Below are 20394 nucleotides of genomic sequence, written 5' to 3' on the forward strand. Positions count from 1 at the left end.
GGCCTGCAACAAGAAACAAAAGTTTTGCTGTGAATTAGATCAGAGCTGGGAATGTCAGGCCCTTTCAGTATTGCAAAAGTACAACTACCAGCATTGTTTACTAATGGCTGGCTGGCTGGCTGGGTTTCTGGGAATGGCAATTCCCCTGGATGAGGAAAGCAAATGGCATTATGAACATCACCATGATTACAATCTTAAACTCCCCAACTAAGGATTTAAATTTTTGGATGCACTGTTCATCAATCTTGATGAATGCAGCTGGGGAAAAGGATATGTGCTTGATAGCATCCTAGTTTCTCCCACTTTTATATGTTAGGGAATCTGCTTACTTTGCAACTCTAAAAGTCCCTGGTGCTTGTGAAGACTATGCAAGTTACTATTTCTGTATGTTCTTCATACTATATTTTTTCTTTTCCCTTGCTTCGGGCTGGAGTTGGGATGACTGAGTGAATCTGAGCATTTACTGGCTGGATGCCCTTCCTGACGCCTATGCGGAGTTCACAGCAGATATTTTCTCTTTGTGCCCTCTTAGAAAAACATCTGCCTTTTGAGTGGGAGGCGAGCCTCTTCACCTCTAGGCCACCACGCCCCTCTTGTTTTTCATACTATACCTTTGAATAATTGTGAGTCTTGACTAGAGCATTCCCAATTTTACGAGCCAAGGCTCCATCTCTAGGATTTTTCTTTAAAGACTGTTCATAAGCCTCTATGGCTTTTTCAGGCTAGAATTGCAACAGATAAAAGTGAAGATTATATAGGACTGGACTTAAAATGCAATCCAGCACAACCCAACCCAACACAATGCAGTTTCACAAAATTGCTGTCGAACTCATCAGCCCACTCATTCCTAAAATAATTTTTCAAGAGAATCAAAAGCTCACGATCAACACATAATTAAAAGTTTCATTAATACAGGGCAGATGTAACTCTCCAAATATTGATGAGAACTGCACGCTGAGATCTTTCACTTTTGGCTTTGCTGTCTGTGTTGCTGGGGGCTGAAGCAACATCAGTTCAGTCATAGTTTTGCCTATCTCAGCGGTGGTAAACCTATGGCAAAGGTGCCAGAGGCGGCACTCAGAGCCCTATCTGTGGGCAAGCGTGCCGTTGCCCCAGTCCTAGGCCTTCAGCTGGGTTTTATAAAACCTCTTCGCTTTAGGCCTCCACCGTCGTGTGCAAAAAAAAAAAAAGTTCAATCAATCAGTCAATTTCAACTTCTTGTGGAAAAAAAAATCTTGCAAAGTTGGAATTGATTGATTGAACTTTTTAGTCCCACCCAGTCTGCTGTTACCATCGCAGCCATGCCCAGCCAATGTGCCATACCCACCCAATGGGCCACGCCCACCAGGCACCCGACTATGCATAAGTGGGTTTTGGGTTGCAGTTTGGGTACTCGGTCTCTAAAAGGTTCGCCATCACTGGCCTATCTCATGCTTGGAAAACTCTTAAGACAAGTAAGTAAGCAAAAAGCTCCCAAAGTCCACATTGACATTCTGGCAAAAATCCTTTGATCCTGACCAGCTCAAGGTTGACACAGCCTTCCATCCTTCCGAGTTGGTAAAATGAGGACCCAGATTGTTGGGGGCAATATGCTGACTCTGTAAACCGCTGAGAGAGGGTGATAAAGCACTGTGAAGCAATATATAAGTCTAAGTGCTATTGTCATTGCTAAAAAGGAGAGCAAATGCACAGGTCCTTTGAGAACATTTTTTAGGAACAATGCAACTCAGAAAGCCAGGAATGACAAAACAGCTCCACTTCACAGTAATACCCATTCATATACCTGTTTTTACTTTGATTAAAAAACAGACAACTCAGACTTTAGATCATACACCATTTTAGTGCATGCATAGAATCTACATATGAAGAGATACAATAACCAATCTAAACCACTTTTCTTGCTAGCCATTATGAACTCTATACTTGCCCCCCTTGCAAAAATTAGCATTTTTTTTTACCATTCTGGAGGCGTTTTGAGTTCTTACGTATAAGATTTTGACCTTAAACATGTTTCTAAAAAATTTCAAAATATCCAATATGGGGCTTAAAGTAAATGTCTCAACCTTCAAAGAGATGCCTTCAGTACTGTGCCTCCACAAGATTCAGAAGACATATATGTATCACCTGTATTCTTCATTTTACCTCCTAAAGCAGTGGTTCTCAACCTTTTTAATGCTGCGACCCCCAACCAGTCGTAAGTCGAGGACTACCCAGCCGGTCATAAGTCGAGGACTACCCAACTGGTCGTAAGTCGAGGACTTTCCCTGCCCGGGAGCACCGCGCATGCGTGGTGCCACCCCCTGCGCCGGCCGGGGTGTAGCTGGCAAGCGGCAGAGACGGCGCAGGCCGACCACCGGCTGGGCCACCAGCTGGCCCAGCCCAAGAGAGATAAGGCACCCGCCGGGCCCCACGCGCGCCAGCAACCCTCCCTGCGCCCGCCGGCCTCCCACCTCCCACCCCTGGCCCTCTTTTACTTAAATTTTTAGTAGTTGCTCAGCAGGGAGGGGTGGAAACTTCCAGACAGCTCGCCTTCGCTGCAGACAACTTGCAGCACCATTTGCAGAATGGGACTTTTGGCGGGCTCAGCAGGGCAGAGACAGCCTGGACAATTCCTATTGGCTTTTGAAAGCCAATAGAATTAGACTCTATTCAAGAGAGTCTATTCTATTGGCTTTCAAAAGCCAATAGAATAAAAGGGAGTAGCACAGCTAAGGAAAAGGGGGAAAAAATGGCGGACTACATTGTTTGGCGACCCCTGTGAAATGGTCATTCGACCCCAAATGGGGTCCCGACCCACAGGTTGAGAACCGCTGTCCTAAAGGGAGTGACTTTGTTTGGGAACAGGAAGCTTGAGTGAGAATAGTGGAGGAACTAAGGTCAACTCTTGTGTCCGTGCTGACGAGGAGAACAAGAATCTCTTCAACTTCATGCAGATATTTAGTGCAGTGGTATTGTGATAGAGTAGATGAACTTTTCACTTTCAGATTACAACTTTATCCTCCCCTCCTTTTTGTAAATGCCCAATATCTAGTTTCATTCTTGTATTCTTAGCGTAAAATTGGAGAAACCTACCTCCTGGATATTCATGTATGCATCACCAAGGAGAAGAAAGGTGTGGGGACTTGGCATTTTTTCCACCAGGTCTCTACAAAGAACAGTAAGAAACCTTATCGTAAATAAACACTGTGAGAAACAGAAGCTTTTACTGGCAGTTCAAATAAGATAGGTTTTCAAGAATCAAAAACGTCAGGGGCTGATCTTTAATAGTAAATATTAAATATCTGCTTCTTCCTTGGAAACGTCAGTTTAATAGGAATATAGAATACTTGTGTTCTAGAGAAAAACAACTGAAATCAGTTGATCTCCTGGAGACCTTAGCTTTAATTAGCATGCATGAATCTGTGGGCAAGTATTTTTCTGAGATTACAGTAATTCGGTGGAACACATTGAAATGGGATGAAAGGAACTCCAAATCATAATTCAGCCAGTGAAGATGAAGAGCAGTTTGGAAGTGTTCATCCCCAGTTTTGGTTAACCATGTTAACCATTCTTAAACTGAATTAAGCAAAATCAAACCATGTTTTAGACTCATTACTTTGAAGCGGGTCTCTTTTCACAAACCGTATAATTAGTTTAGGATAAAGTGCAAGTAATCTAAACTGAAATATGTAGAGGAAGGTAGTGGATGGGAACATGTGAAGCATAATTTTCATAACACTACTAGCTGTGGAGGCTTCCCCAGCTAACAATTTGACCCCTGAATTTTGAATCAGCAGGAGTTTCTAAGTTGTTTTTAAAGGCAAGTCTATGTAGAGTACACTGCAGTCATTCAATTGCACGGCGATCAAGGCATAACTTACACAAGATTCCTGGATGAATCCTAGCTAGGCAAAGACCCCCTGACCATGGCTTCCATGTGCTATTTCAGTAGGTACTGTAACTCCAGAACGAACCCCAAGTAATTGACCATCTTCTTCAAAGAGAAGCTGAAGCAACCAGCATGACTGATGTTTTTGGACAGGCCAGATTTTTTTTTTTGCACCTTCTTGGGAGGATTTAGTCTAAGCTTATTTTCCAAATCTAGTCCCTAACAGCCTCAAAACACAAGTTCAAGACATTCACAGCCAAAGGTTGTTGATATACTATAGAACTGGGTGTCAACAGCAGATTGATAATATCTCATTGGTGATCACATGCAGCAGTTTTGTATGGATCTTTGATAAAATAGATGCCAGGGGCTCAAACATTCATATCCCATGACTAATGCTTGGAATTACCCACTCAGATGGGCATGTAAAACAGTGCCCATGACTATGACTATGGTATCAGCAAAAAGCAGAGAATCGATATGTCAAAGTGGTTTCTTGGATATAAATTTACAATGCAATTTATTTTTTGTGTGGGGGGGGAAAGGATGTGTGCAATATAAGGTCTTACCTATAACAGCTTGCATACAGCTTCTTGTCTCTCCTGTACTTCAGGTAGATCTCTGCCATCTTTTCTTTGGCTTGAACAAAATAAGTCTGCTCTGGTGTTATATTTCTGAACATAGTTAAAGCTGCTTCAACATCTCCTTGCATAAGAACTAAGTCTGCATTAGTAATCATGACCCGCAGTTCTTCAGTTGTACCAGAAAATTCATTGATAGCATCTTGGAGGATTTTAACAGCTTCATGCTACAAACAAACAAATATTTTGTCAAAATGCCAGCCATCACATTCATGCAAAACTTCAGCTCTCAGATTAAACTCTTTCAGTTTGTCTGACAAATTAGTTAGTTGCTAACTAGTTAATTAGTTAGTTACTTAGAGCCATGGTGGTGCAGTAGTTACAATGCAGTACTGCAGGCTACTTCTGCTGACTGCCAGCTGCCAGTAGTTTGATTCTCACTGGCTCAAAGTTGACTCAGCCTTCCATCCTTCCAAGGTTGGTAAAATGAGGACCCAAACTGTTGGGGGCAATATGCTGACTCTGTAAACCGCTTAGAGAGAGCTGTAAAGCACTGTGAAGCAGTATATAAGTCTAAGTGCTACTGCTATTGCTAGTTCATTGGTACACTCCTTCCTTCCTTCCTTATGGCTGCCCATCTCACACAGAGATTCTGGGCAGCTTATAAAAGTTTCTGTCTGAATCTTGTACAGGATATTGTGGGAGGATTTTTAAGGTGCATAATTGGTTCACACAACAAATTAGTCAAAAGGTAATTTATCTCAATTTATACATGTATAATTTGAATCATATTGGTCATAATTATTAATTACTGTATACTAATTCAATTTTAATATTGACTTAGTTAATTATTAAATTTCTACACTGCCCATCTCATTTAAGTGACTGGATGGCTTACAACTCTGACTTGCTTTATACTGATTTTCACTGTTAAAACGTTTAAGATTTTCAGATTTAAATAACTGTTATTTTGAAATTTTATAACAAATTTTATGATGCTAGTAAATCTTTCTCTTTTTTTACCTTTTTTCTTTTTTTCCTTTTCTTTGACTGTATTTTTAAAATTAATATATTATAATAAAAAATAGAAAAACGGTTGAACTCACAGGGACCGCCAGCCAGATCTATTGGTCTTTCTAGTCCCCCCAAAGTTCTACGTTGCTACAAATATAGGAGTAAGCAAACCTACTAGCCCTAATGAGATTGTGATAGGAAAAACACATTATTCTGTTCCCCTCCTCTTTTTACTTTCCCAGTCACTCTCTGCAAACTATAGGGAGATTTTTTTTTCAAAATTTTATTTATAATACAATTAAAAAAACATTGAATATAACGTGACATTCCAGTATATACATTCTTATCAAATTATTCCTCATTTTACAATCGGTTCTTCATCTCTGAATATACATCTAAATTTTATATACAATACTTATTCTAAAATTACATATATTTCTATCTTAACACTAGCCTATAATCTCAACCGTCCTCCTCGAATCCTTCCAACGGTAAAATTTATCCCAGGTTTCGAAATAAACTGATCTACATTTGTCTTTCAATACCATTGTGAGCCTGTCCATTTCCGCACATTGTAATATTTTATATAGTGTCCCTTCCTCTATGGGAATTTCTTTGCTCTTCCATTCTTGCGCGAACGCAAGCCTAGCTGTAGTCAGGACATGTAACAGCAAATAGATTGTTCCCTTATTGTATTTCTCCGTGGTTATTCCCAACAGGAAAAGTTCAGGTTTTAACTCTAAGTCCAACATTAATATATCTTTCAGCCATCTTCATATCCTATTCCAATACTCACAAGCCTTTGGGCATTCCCACCACATATGGTAATATGATACTATAGGGCAGTGGTTCTCAACCTGTGGGTCGGGACCCCATTTGGGGTCGAATGACCATTTCACGGGGGTCGCCAAACAACGCAGTCCGCCATTTTTTTCCCCTTTTCCTTAGCTGTGCTACTCCCTTTTATTCTATTGGCTTTTGAAAGCCAATAGAATAGACTCTCTTGAATAGAGTCTAATTCTATTGGCTTTCAAAAGCCAATAGGAATTGTCCAGGCTGTCTCTGTCCTGCTGAGCCCGCCAAAAGTCCTATTCTGCAAACGATGCTGCACCAGTTGAGTAGTCCTCGACTTATGACCGGTTGGGGGTCGCGGCATTAAAAAGGTTGAGAACCACTGCTATAGGGAGATATTTTGAAGCAGGTTATCTTCCCCACTTGAGTTGCCTCCCTGTGCAATTTCTTCATCAGGTTCTAAATTAGAGGTGTTAGAGCTTTCAGAAGTAGAAAAGACCAGTCTTCTAACTCATAGAGGGTAATCTTGCTTTTCCCCCTTTATATATTTCAGGAATGTCAAATCAAAACTTGCAAAGAACCCTTTAGGATTCTTCTGAATGCAAGCTGAAGAGCGTTGTGCCATATAACTTGGCAGTATCTCTAGCATCCCAGGAGAGAATCAGAATCAATCTGTTGCCATATTTTATTCAAAATTCCTGAAAATGCACCTTTCGTTCTAAGGTAGATCCTGACTTGATTAGTTTTTCAGACCATTCCACAACATCTGCTGACAAAAAGTTTGCTATTATGTGGAAGGCAGTTTGAAAAGCTTCCAAATAACCTTCTTTATTCCAAATGAAGAGAAGGGGAAAATTTCTTTTAAATGGATGCAGTCATGGGCAATTCAAGAGGTAAATGTAGTCTATAGAGGTTTCTTAGCTGGGTGGCAATTTTTTTTTTTATTTCTACTCATGGCCTTTCAAATTCAAACTTTTTCCTACCACAACATTCTAAAAAGCACCTTTTGATTGCTGACTTTACTTTCTTGTTAGCTATAAAGCTTCTGACTACATGGAGAAAACTCAGACGTTCTTATTTCAGAAAAGAATGAGGAACTATCACTCCCAGCCTTTGCTTGGATTGGCTTGAACATTCTTTGCTCAAATTTTGCAGATCCTGCTGACTATTATGTGCATTGGGTTTTAAAGAAACTGCTTTCAAACTATAGTTTATGAAATTGACATCTTTGAAATTAGCCATGTTTTGTCAGAGTTAATTTTGCTTAAGCATGAATTCCCTCCTCCATGTGAGAAGGCAACAGACAAGCCTCTAAGAAAGCTAGGCTCATTCATGTTTCATCAAACCCCATTCAGGGCAGTGTCCATATGCATTCTGTTGGTCACTGCTATCATGGTATTGCAAATACTTTAAAGATTTTAAACTGTAAATGTAATAACGTCTCTCTGAAGTTCATAAACTGTGCTAAAGTGTTGAGTGCACTTATGCCAGCTCTCCCGGATAAATCAGATAGGAAACATAATAGATGAGCTAAATCTACTTTATTGCAAGGTTACATTAACAGAAGCTGGCAAATCTGAAGGTACAAACTTCCTGCCGCCATTTTAACCATCTGATCAATTAAGCTTCTTTCTCTGACTGTTAAATTCTTGGGGGCTTCTTCCCGTTGTCTGATTGTTTCCTGATTGTTTCCTGATTGCATCTCTTTCCCTCGTCCCCCAAGGTCATTCATTACAATTCATTAACACTGCCATATCATTTGATATAACAATAAATAAAAATAAGTACCTGTTCACCATTCAAACGATGAGCCTCTACCAGTTCCAGGTAGAGAGAGAGACGATCGCGCCCATCGATTTCAATTGCTTTTGATTTAGAGGACGGTGTACTTGTTCTCATCCCTGGCAAATTCATTGCCATCTGCAAGGTTTTAATGGCTTCTGCTATCTCACCCATCTTTATCTGGGCTTGAGCTTTTATTAAGTGGTACACAGGATGGTCCCTAATCTGGTGAAAAGTAATTTGATCAAATAATTGGTATCTGCATTCTCTACTGTCTTCCACAAAAAAAATATTTAAAAAGCATTGAAAATCAACTGTATATTATTCAGATATTTAAGAACGTTTTTGAGCAGTTATTGTACTCTATAGTTGCTAAGCTTTATCAAAGATCCCCAGAAGGAGTTCATACATACAAGGGGTAGTGGAATGTTTGATTATTTTGAAAATCGAGAGTACAGAGTACATTGAAAAGGAAAAATTCTATTAGTACAAAACAAAAATCAGGGTGACTTCTAAATGGTAGGCCAGTTATTAGGCCCACTGCTGGAAAATAAAGATGTATAGAACAAACTATGGCCTTCAAATATCTAGGAATTACATTACAATCCCCTGTAAGGCAACAAGTAACGACCAACACAGTTCTGCTATAAACTTCTGATGATCCTCCTGTGATCACCATTGCAGGCCTGTGTTTATCAAAACTTAAAATTTCCTGAAGTTTTTTGATCCAAACTTGTTACATCTATACTATGAGCTCCTCTGTGTGTACATCTGGTGCTTCGCTATACCTACAATCTGGGCTGGCTTCTCTTGTGTCCAAAATGAAGTTTTGTCAAATGTTGAACTGAACTGATCTCTAATTAGGACAGTTGGATAGTTGTAAATCAGCAAGAAGAAGGAAACTGAATTAGATCTTAGAAGTCTATCGGTCCTGTAGGCAAGGCAAGCAAGGAAACTACTTTAGGGCATTAAAGGGCTAATTAACAATTCTGACAATCTGCAATCACCTCAGCACTCTCAAATAATAAACATCAATATTAAAAATTCAGGGACCCAGTCAAGTATGCAATGAAAGTAGAGTTTTAGTACAAACTCATTCAACTTGCCTGAAAGTTGTAACTTAGACAGAGCTCCAGAGACTGGGCACAGAGTTGGAAGTTGTTTTGCAACAAATGAACTTGAGCCATGAGGAGATGAGCCTCTGCGTAGGAAGGATTCTGCTCCAGACAGTGTTGTAAGATCCTTTCAGAGGCTTCATAGTTGCCTGAGCAGATGAAATAAATGAAACACAGGAAAATAAACCCCTCCATCTTCAAAAGTTGTTTTATAGAAGCATCTGTAAAATAATGTCGCCCCTGACTCTATACAGTATGTTTCTTTGACCCCCTCATCCCCTACTGGCCAATAAAGGAATGTTTCAATTTAATTTAAGAATATTATCTTTGTTTTCAAAATTACAGAAGTAATAAAGTAATAAAATATGAGAAAGAGTTTGATACAAGCCACCTGTGTTGTTTCTTGGCTTATACATTCACAATCTGGCAACTACATTTTTTAATTTTATTTTTAAAATACCATGGGCTGCAATCGGCAGAGCAATAGGGAGAACTGGATAAAACTAGGTTACATTAATGGATAGGGCTAGGATATTTCCTGCAAAGAAGCTTCTTTTTCATTCAGAATAACAAAATAACAGAGTTGGAAGGGATCTTGGAGTTCTGGCAGGAAACCCTATATCATTTCAGACAAATGAGTGACCAGTCTCTACTTAAAAGCCTCCAGTGTTGGAGCACTCAAAACTTCTGGAGGCAAGTCGTTCCATTGATTTAATTGCTCTGTCAGGAAATTTCTCCTTAGTTCTAGGTTGCTTCTCTCTTTGGTTAGTTTCCATCCATTGCTTCTTGTCCTGCCTTCAGGACAATAAAGAATAGCTTGACTCCCTCTTCTTTGTGGCAACCCCTGAGATATTGGAACACTGCTATCATGTCACCCCTCATCCTTCTCTTCATTAAACTAGACATATCCAATTCCAGCAACCGTTCTTTATATGTTTTAGTCTCCAGTCCCCTGATCATCTTTGTTGCTCTTCTCTGCACTGTTTCTAGAGTCTCAACATCTTTTTTACATTGTGGTGACCCAAACTGGATGCATATTCCAATAGTAATCTTACGAAGGCATTATAAAGTGGTATTAACTATATATATATATATATTCTAATCAACAGAATATTGAAAAGAAACTGCATAAAGGAAATGAAGCCGCTGTCAGTAAAGAAACTTTCTGAGATTGGAACAGAGCAGAGCAGTTTGGTGAGTGTATGGGGAGCGAAGCCAGGAAAAAAAAAGACCAAGCTTGAAAGGGATTAAGATCTGGTGGGAAAGGTAGGGGTAGGTGGCTGCTGAGAAAAAAAAATCTGGAAAAATATTCTCTAGCAAGTTGGACAGTAGTCTGTACAGCCTAATTATAAATTTACACACACACTCTCAGAGCCAACACGTATGCACACATCCTAAATAATCTCTGAAAAGATAATGCATGCAATACACACACAAATGCAAACATTATTTTGTTGCACAAGAAAATGCCAACTTCTCCTTTGGCCCTTTTTGTTAACAGGGATGGAGAGAATCTCAGAAATCATATTCTTCATCCTTTCCTTACCTTGTTTCTTCTCCAGATGATTAAATATTCCAGGTCTACAGCAAAGTAGGTCTCCAGGTCTCATTTATACTGAATTTTAGCAATACATTCCTCAGAAAGTCTGTCTGTAGGGCAATGTAGCCTGCACTTTACCCGCTTCTCTGAAGCTACTTTCTGAAGCTGAGTGTATAATTTAAAAAAACAAAAATGTATCCTTAAAGAAATTATTACCTGATAAATATTTCACTTTTGCAACCAAGTAGGCAGCTTGTAAAAGACCAGGGACTGTTTTCATCACAGTTTCAAGGACTGATGCGCAAGGCCTCAGAAGTGGTGAAGGAGGCTGTCCTGCGCCTGCTGGCTAAAAGTTAACACAGACCTCATTAAACATTACTGTATTCCAACTATACAACAGAGACAGTTCAATACGATGAACACATTTATTTTAGTGAGAAGCAGTGGTGGGATTCAGCCGGTTCACACCACTTCGGCAGAACCGGTAGCTAATTTTTTGTTGCCCAGGCCCAGAATGGACTTCCGGAAGCGGCATCCACACACAGAGAACCAGTTGTTCACATATTTGAATCCCACCACTGGTGAGAAGTAAAATCTAATGTGCATTTTGCCCTGCCTTGTTCTCTGGATCTCTCAATGCATAACCTTGGCTGTGGATTAAAATAAGGGGTCCTTAGTGCTCTCTGTGCTTGTTTGTTTTCTTTTAGACATTTCATTATCCAACTAGGTAACATCATCGGTGCTCATCGTATTAACCAAAATAGTTAATTTTGGATAATGAAACGTCTGCAAGAAAACAAGCAAGCTCAGAGAGCACCAAGGATCCCTTATTTCAATCCTCAGCTACAAATATTCTCCTTTATTAGTTGGCATTTCTGAATCCATCTGTTTCTGATGTCCAGCTGTTGGGTACTAAGACAAAAAGGTAACACATGGACAGATCAGCTTCGTCATCCTAATTGCCTCCAAAGGAAGCACTCCACAGACAGAATCTTCCAAAGACAGTCTGACTCAAAACTTTAGTAAATAAATCTTCATGAATTAGGTTAGGATTAGGTTTCTTGCAAAATTGTTTTTTTTTATCTTATTTAATTGGCATCATTTAGGCTACACCAGCTTTCCCTCACCTCTAAATATGTTGGGATTATTGCTCTCAAGAATTACTAGGCAATAATGTTGCAAACAACTAATCTAAACTTCTGGTAAGAACTATAGAGGAAAGGGATATCAGAAAGAGGATTTCACAAAATAGAAAATAGGTGATCTATCTTACTTTTGCTTTGGTCCCAAGCAGAATAAATATGCTATCCATAGAATTTTATAACTAATTTGGGTCATAACAATTTCCTCATTTACATTTTTAATGAAGAGGGAGTTAAAAACCGTAAAAGTATTCTCCCAACTGAGCTTATATCTTGTTATTTTCATGATAACATAAAAGTATTAGCATTATCTTTTTGCCCTTTCAGAGATTAGTCCACTATAAATCAGTGTACTTCCCATACATGGCAGGCATATTGTAATAATTGTTCTTTCCATTGTAATAAATTTTTTTAAAGATGGAGTGAAAAACAAAACATTATGTATTTTGATTACTTTTAAAAGATAAGAATTTTAGTACCTTACCTGACTTGGGCAAAAATTAAGATATTCCTTAATAATTTCTATCAAAAAATCAGGATTTAATTTTTCAAAATATTCTATACCAAGAGGTAAACCCTGGAGAGAAGAAAAATGGGCATCGAGGACATCATTCAACAAAGTAATAACTTCTTCTTGTCTTTTATTTTTCTTCATAGCCAAAACCGCACGTAGATAAGACAGCTCCTACAAAACATTTTTTTAAAAAATGCATAAAAATGTTTTCTATTCCATCAGGTGTTAGGCATTGATACTGACTGTTGTAGCTAAAAAAAAAAAACCTGTTAAGGAATTCAAATTTGTAGAGCATTCTTCCATATCTGCCTAAGTCTTAAATTAAACAAATAAAAACTGAGCGTTCCATTCCAATTATCTACATACATACAGGTAGTTCAGGGGTAGGCAGCCTTGGCTCTTTTATGACTCGCGGACTTCAACTCCCAGAATTCCTAGAGCCAAGGTTGCCCACCCCTGAGGTAGTCCTTGACTTATGACCACAATTGAGATTAGAATTTTTGTTGCTAAGCAAGGCGGTTGTTAAGTTAGTTTTGTCCCATTTTACAAGCTTTATTGCCTTGTTTAAGTGAAGTAACTAAGAGGGGCGGATGCTCCCCTCACACTTAGGAGGTTGAGAGTTCAGTCCTAGGCAGCAGGAGATGTTTCTCTATCAGGTTGCAAAGAGAAAATATCTGCTGCAAACTTCACGTAGCGTCAGGAAGGGCATCCGGCCAGTAAACACTCAGCTCCATTTAGTTACCCTGACTCCACCCTAAAGCAAGGGATTATGGGGTTGTAAAAAGAAAACAAAATGCCATGGTTAAGTGAATCACTGCAGTTGTTTTTTTATTATTAAAGTTTTATTAATTTTTAAGAATTACAGTCCTTAGTGCTTAGTAAACAACATGTTATCTGGGTTCAAATATTTAACATTAGCTTTTTCAATATAAATCTGTTCAATACTACACAATCCAGTGTTTTTTCCCTGATCCTCCTTTCTTCTCCGTTTTTTTTCCATTTTCCCTTCATTACACCATTACAATTTTTGGTACTGTTAATGTATACAAAGCTAGATATAAGCATCTTCATCATATTTTACTAATATCATACAAATAATATCAATTCATAAATCAATAAAGTCATTCATTCATATTCATTCATCAATATCCTGTTTTTCCTATTCTTGTTAAAGTTTGATTTCCCATCAGTATTTGAAATATCTTTATCAGTTATGATTTCCTCAATATTAAGCATTTATATAGCTGAAAATTTTATTCAAATCAATCCTCTTATCTTTATATTTCCCATATCAAAAGAAGAAGAAAAAAATACTATCTTAATTCTAAATCTTATCTTTCATTACAAAAGTCTAATTTACAATCACAAATCTCCTGGATCACCAAACTAACAAATTTTGTAAGAAGCTGTGGTCTTCCTGTCTCTTGTGTAACAGGAGAATTCAAAAAAAGAGCTGCCCAAAAAATTAAGGGTATAAAAACACAAATGATATAGCGATCCTTAGTAAGGTAGGTAACTTGAAATGGCTGAGTAAATATAAGCGTACTTTTCAACTAGACAGCTATTTGAAGTTACAACTGCCAAAACACCTTAGGGAGATATTTACACGAGCGAGATTCGAACAGCTTGACACAATGGTCAGGTATGGGAGATTCCATTCTATACCTTACAATGAGCGTCTCTGCATTTGCGGAGCGACAGAGGTAGAAGACCCGGCTCACATACTATTTGATTGTTGCCTATACAAGAGGGTGAAAGACAGGTACCTCGGTCGATATACCAAACGAATGACTCATTGGGATCCCCATATCAAAACAACTTACTTTATGTGTGGCCAGAACTTGAAAATAATATTTAATGCAGCACAGTATTTAAACAAAATGGTTTGGTTGAGATCTGCATATGTGGGACTGATTGGGGTAGATTGCAAGGGTGACTCCCAGATATAATTTTATCATATTTTATCTATATTTTAAATTACTGTACTCTATTTTAATTTCATTTTGGACTGTATTTTATTCCAATTTCATTTTAAGTCGTATTTTACTGTAATTCCATTTTAAACTGTATTTTATCAAATTTCATTTTAAATTGCTTTTATCAAACTTTAGTAATAATTTGTTGCTGGAACTTTGCACTTTGATATGGCCTAAGGGCTAATCAATAAAGATTTATTATTAAAAGTCTAATTATATCTAAAAGTCTTCCGTTCTTTTAATCTTATTCAAATAAATATATAAACTTATAATGCCCCCTCTAAAAGGTCAAATCTTCTGTTTTTTAAATCTGACTCTCACTTTCTTTCTTTGCCAAGTCGCTTTCACTGCAGTTGTTAAGTGAATCATACAGTCATTAAGTGAATCCAGCTTCCCCCACTGACTTAGTTTGTTGGAAACCAGCTGCAACCATTATAAATTATTTGCTGATTGCCAAGCACCCAAACTTTGATCACATGACTGTGGGAATGCTGTGGCGGTCATAAGTGTGAGCCCTAATCTTAAGTCACTTTTTTCAGCGCAGTTGCAATTTTGAACAGTTGCTAAATAAATGGTTATAAGTCAAGGACTTCCTGTACGGAACTCCCATAATTTATAAATTCAATCCTTCTTTTCCAGAAGCTTTTTCAGCAGAAGATTAAATTTAATCCAGAAGATTAAACTTCAATGGATGTTTTACGTCTTCTTTATAGAAAGAAGGGAAAGCCCTCAGGGTGAGAGCTGTAGCAATGGCAGGATCCAAATGTTGAAAGTTATGAATCTGCAAAACTTTAAGTGATCTCATTTTCCCAACGATGTGTCCAGTGGTGGGATTCAAATATGTGAACAATCGGTTCTCTGTGTGGAGGCCGCTTCCGGAAGTCTGTCCTGAGCCTGGGCAACAAAAAATTAGCTACCGGTTCTGTCAAAGTGGTGCGAACCGGCTGAATCACATCACCGAATGTGTCCTATGTTATAGGAATTCTCAAGCTTGTTTAAAAAGCTTCCTCACTAGCGCTATCCGTAGGAAGTGTCAGGCTTCTCCCAACAAGCTGGATTAGAAACACTTACACAGCCATTTACGGTAGGAATGTGAGAACTTCTGATAGGTAGTTTTACTGCAGAAAAGCTAAAGAAACCATTGTGAAATAATTCCAGTGACTGCTGTATATAGGATGCAAGATCTATTTATCGCAATTCAAATTCTTATACCTCTTTCTCCCACACATGCAATGTAACACTCTGGAAACCTGCTTCTTTTAAATAGTAGAAGGATTTCCACCTGCCTTTTCTTTAGGATCACTCTACCTGGATAACTGTTTGAAAACTGGCTCCCACCTGAGAGGAGGTTAAATAACAAAGATATAAGTAAAGTTTGCTTTTTCTCCCCCCCCCCCGGCCACAGAAAGGCAACTGGGCCATGGATATGGCAGAGCAACTGCCAGAGAACTGTCACCTCAATACAACCACTAAATTTATTCAGAAGCCACAATTTCTCTGCTTTCATGAGAGCAACCATAACAACTCCTCTCCTTGTACAGTAGATATTTTAAAATATAAGAGCAATAATAATTATTGCTTCAGAATTAATCAAATAATTAATAATTGAACTGGGAAATGTATTGGGTTTTTTTTACATTTCTTTTTCATAAGATTCAACTCTATTCCAATTTGTTGTCATTAAACTATGTTTGAAATAATTAAACTCTCCCTGCAGAGTTTTGTTATGGAGGTTGGAATCCATAATCCATAATCTCCTAATCCTCTTACTACCAAATTTGCTGCTACCAATTGGTGGCAAACTTTTATCTTTCAAAAATTACCAATACTTACAAAAGGTTTTTATTTAAGACTTTGAAAGGGTTTTGGGGTGAAGACTTATATTAGTTTTGCCCTGGTTCTTCTCATTTGTGGTCCTGGTTCAACCAGCCTTTTATAATATCTTCTTCTTGCATGCCATCCCCAAATCAAATACAGCTTGAGACTTAGCAAAAGTCACTCAACTGTGACTCACATTAACAAGGTTGTTGTCAATGCTGCTAACATCGGATGTTTTTGCATTGACAACAGATGGAAATGTAGCCATCTTTTACCTTTTGCTTTTAGAGTTAGATGATGCTGGGAGGGGGGATATGAACAAGAGTCCAGCTAGGCATAACAACACTAAACCTAGTGTGAGAAACAAGGTTATTGTAAGAAATCGGCTGGCTGGAGAACGGGAAAGGAGGCCTGTGCTTCAAGTTAATTGGGGAATGTGATTTATGACTGTTAATTGGAGGAGGGAATTGTGCTTTGATACTATATGATCAGGGGAGGGAAATTTAGTTTTGGGCTTCCATTGTGCACTGCCGATGTTATGCTACTCAAAATAAAGATTCTTTAAGGTAAACAATGCCTCAAAGTTCTTTGAAGAGTTTCATCTGTTGGAGTCATGACAGTTGTCTTCCTTCTCAACGTTATATGCTCACTACTATCACTGTCTTCATCCTCTTTCATGAAATCCAAGAACTGGACATTGTAAGAACATGAAGGATAGAACTATGACATAGAGGTCCTCAGATCCACATTAAGAACATGGATTAGTATCAAATCATTTTTGGAAAAACATTATTCTCCACTTACTGCTGATACTCCAATAGACTGTTGAACTTCATTCAGGAACTCCAATTGCTGCTCTACATCATCTAACTTCCCTTCCATTAACTGGCTTCGGATAATTCCTGTAATGCAAAGATGTTTCTCTTCAGCTTTATTCTACGAAATGTCTTCGGGGCACAAATCAAATTTCATCATTACAGAAAGGGTCAATGAATCTTTTCTATCAAGAACTGCAGGCTAATAGGACCTAGGTCTGAAGTTAGCAATGAAAAGGGCATCACCTCTATTGCCAACTACATTGGGCTCTGGGGGAGAAGTGGTCATTCCTGGCAAAGCCCTGGAATTTGCAATAGGCAAATTCAGCCAAAGGTAACCTGAAGCTATGAAAATATAATAGTGACTCAAAAACAAACTGATAAAGATCAACTCCTCCCTCCCTCTCCCTCCCTCTCTCTCCATATCTCTCTCCCTCCCTCTCTATGTCTCTTTCTCTCTCTCCCCCTCCCTCCCTCCTCTATCAATTACTCGTAAAAAAATCCCCAAACCTGTTAGTGCAGGAACACTTGTTTCATCAAGAGCCATAGCAGTTTTGTAGCATTTCATAGCTTCCTTTATTTTTCCTTGAAAAAGCATCTGATAGCCCAGCTCTGTAGCAATGTCTGCATTCTGAGGAGCTAAGCTGAAAGCTCTGTCTACCAACATCTGGGTCAGCTGCAGGATGTGTGGATTGCGGCCACACTACAGTTAAAACAAACATCCCCCCCCAAAAAAATTCTATTATGAATGGCTTTAGTTTTGAAAAACTCTATCGGACATAATCACAATATTAACTAAAAATGACCATCTTTACATCAAATAATGGTGTTATAATTTAATTGTATCCATCATCGCATGCATCTATGACCTGGTCGAAGAAACTCTCTGCAAGAGAGCTGTCCACAATTTTACTAAATCCTTTTACTAACCCCCTATTCTAAGAGTAACATTTTAGAAAGAGAAAATGGTTCTAGCATGCTTATTTAGGCCATGCTCTTTGCTAGCAAGCAGTCCCCAACAAATTTCTCCTAAGAAAATGTATTCTTTGACAGAACAAGACTGCCCAATTTATAAAAGTCATCTGGAAAATATTCCTTGCATTAGTCAATGTGACCGAAAATCGGATTTTTCTAATTCTGCTACCAATAATCCAGAATCAAGGCCAGTAAAAGCATCAATGAAGTCCATGAATTGCTCTGCCCCAACCGCCTCCATCTTTGACTGCTGTTTGTTTTGGGCAAATGTCCTCAGCTTTCACTTTTACACCACGGCACATCTCACATCTTGCTCAGAATCAGTAGTAAGCGAAGTCTTTTGCCACAGATAGCTAACCAACACAAATAAAGAGAGAGGGGGAAGTGACTATAGCACGGGTAGGCAACCTTGGCTCTTTTATGACTCGTAAATTTCAACTCCCAGAATTCCTGAGCCAGCCATGCTGAGGGGAAAGGGAGAGGTTTCCAAGCTGAGCCATGCTGGCTCAGGAATTCTGGGAGTTGAAGTCCATGAGTCATAAAAGAGCCAAGGTTGCCTACCCCTGCACTATAGGAAGCCAAGAGAAAGAAAGCTGTTCACTATTCTTCATGGTTGCAATCAAGACAGAGATGCTGAACAAATGTCACAGCTATCCCTTAATTTTGTATGGCGAACAATGCTTTTCCAATTACAATAATTTAGCATTTCCTGAAGCATACCTGGGCTTTAATTCCAGTAGTCCTCAACTTACAACTGTTGGTATGAAATGGTAACTAAATGAATGGTTGTAAATTAAGATCTATCTATAATAATATTCATTCTTAGCCTTATCTTCAAAAGGCATGACCAGGACATAAATCAGTGTTTCCCATGAAAGACAAAGTTAGCATTACGTACATAGGGAGCATACCTGCTTATATAAGAGAGTCATTCAATCAGTCATTATTGGCAATTAAAAAAAAATCTACTTACCGTTCTGCTAAAAACTAAGGCTATCTTACAGAAAAGTTGAGGATTCTGTGGTTCCAACTGATTCAAAGCACTAATCAGATCTTTCAGCCTGGATGAAGCCTAGGACAAACAAAATATACTGGTCTTATTATTTCGGGGACGGAGGATAAGAAGGAGGGAACAAGCACTGGCATTTAGGAAACCTGGATACAGAGGCATCTGGAATGCAAAACGTGTACCAGCAGCCAGTATTTATATGAACCTAGTCTGAAACTATTTTATTAATGCAAGCCAATTTAAGTATCTCCTTATAGAAGTATTTCTGAGGGAACAGTACTAGAACACTTATATATGTTTTAAATAAAATGCCCCACAGCCATTCATCTACACCAGGAGTCTTCAAAACCGGCCCTTTTATGACTCATGGACTTCAACTCCCTGGCTGAGGAATTCTGGGAGTTGAAGTCCATGAGTCATAAAAGGGCCGAGTTTGAAGACCCCTGATCTACACAGACTTTGAATGCAGGCTAAGCTACGAACGGCTAGGCGTTGAAAGCATGGATTTCTGTGTGAGATTTTTGAGATCTATCAACCAAATTCTATCACGGGCCTGGAAAGTGGCCATAAGCAGACTGTGTTCAAGTCCTCTTTTCTCCAACCCAATGTCCATGAAATACAGAACACAGAGGTTTTGCACATAGCTCTTCATGTAAAGTCTTGGGGACACGTTATTCTTAACTAAAAAGTCATTGGCTTTCAACATCAGTTTAAGCCTGTGAGGGTCTCCCCACTTTGGGAAAGGTAAGTAGCCTGCAAGGAACACCATCTACCATTGCTCTCTTTGGGCAGCCAGAAAAGAGGTTCAACTATGAAAGGTTAAAAATTCTGCATCTGGAAGAATTGTCTATCATTAAAATGGTTTCCTGGGAAACACACTTTAAGCCCTATGTAGCCTACAGCAAGCTAAATGCAAATATAGGTTATAGAAATTAGCAGCAGAAGCAAAAATAGCAGTGGACAGAACTAGTGCTTAACTAGTTCAGGCAATAAAAGAAGCCAGATTTATGCTTAGCACTAGTTTATTCTACCCTACATTTTTATAATGCGATAAAAAACTCATTGAAAAATATTAGAGTTATAATTAAGAATCCCATTTCCAATATTAAGCTCCCCCATTCCTAACAACTATATTTTGGTTTAAATCTTAATGGAAATTAAGGAAATACTTTGCAACATGCATAAATTGCTTAAGTTTCATATCAAAAACAAAGCTGATTCACTCAAAATACTTATATAACCGTTCTATTTTCTTTTAAATTGATCTAGCATCTTGAATGAATCCAACACATCTTGGTTTTTAAACCATGGTTGCTGACATAGGTGTGCAAATCCAGCCAACAGTTTCATTGATAGCCCTTCATTAAACATTCTCTGCAAAGTGTAAAATCAATGTATCTTTGGAACAATCTAGAGTAGACCTTGACAATTTTTGTTATGGTATTCATCACAG

General features: G+C 38.5%; 1 protein-coding gene across 1 annotated transcript in view; it reads right to left on the reverse strand.

The window, feature by feature from the left end:
- Positions 1-20394, reverse strand: part of TTC21B (tetratricopeptide repeat domain 21B) — a 46820-nt gene that overhangs the window by 15662 nt on the left and 10764 nt on the right. Inside the window, exons 8-17 of the mRNA XM_039332215.1 lie at positions 18906-19004; positions 17468-17660; positions 16947-17044; positions 12319-12519; positions 10909-11038; positions 9144-9301; positions 8044-8262; positions 4438-4676; positions 3073-3145; positions 612-722 (exon numbers count right to left, since the gene is read on the reverse strand). Of these exons, the coding sequence (XP_039188149.1) occupies positions 612-722; positions 3073-3145; positions 4438-4676; positions 8044-8262; positions 9144-9301; positions 10909-11038; positions 12319-12519; positions 16947-17044; positions 17468-17660; positions 18906-19004 (1521 nt within the window). The remainder of the gene's footprint in view (positions 1-611; positions 723-3072; positions 3146-4437; positions 4677-8043; positions 8263-9143; positions 9302-10908; positions 11039-12318; positions 12520-16946; positions 17045-17467; positions 17661-18905; positions 19005-20394) is intronic.

Source organism: Crotalus tigris, unplaced genomic scaffold (assembly GCF_016545835.1).
Source record: "Crotalus tigris isolate CLP2741 ecotype Arizona unplaced genomic scaffold, ASM1654583v1 scf7180000024454.734221, whole genome shotgun sequence".
Classification (NCBI taxonomy): domain Eukaryota; kingdom Metazoa; phylum Chordata; class Lepidosauria; order Squamata; family Viperidae; genus Crotalus; species Crotalus tigris.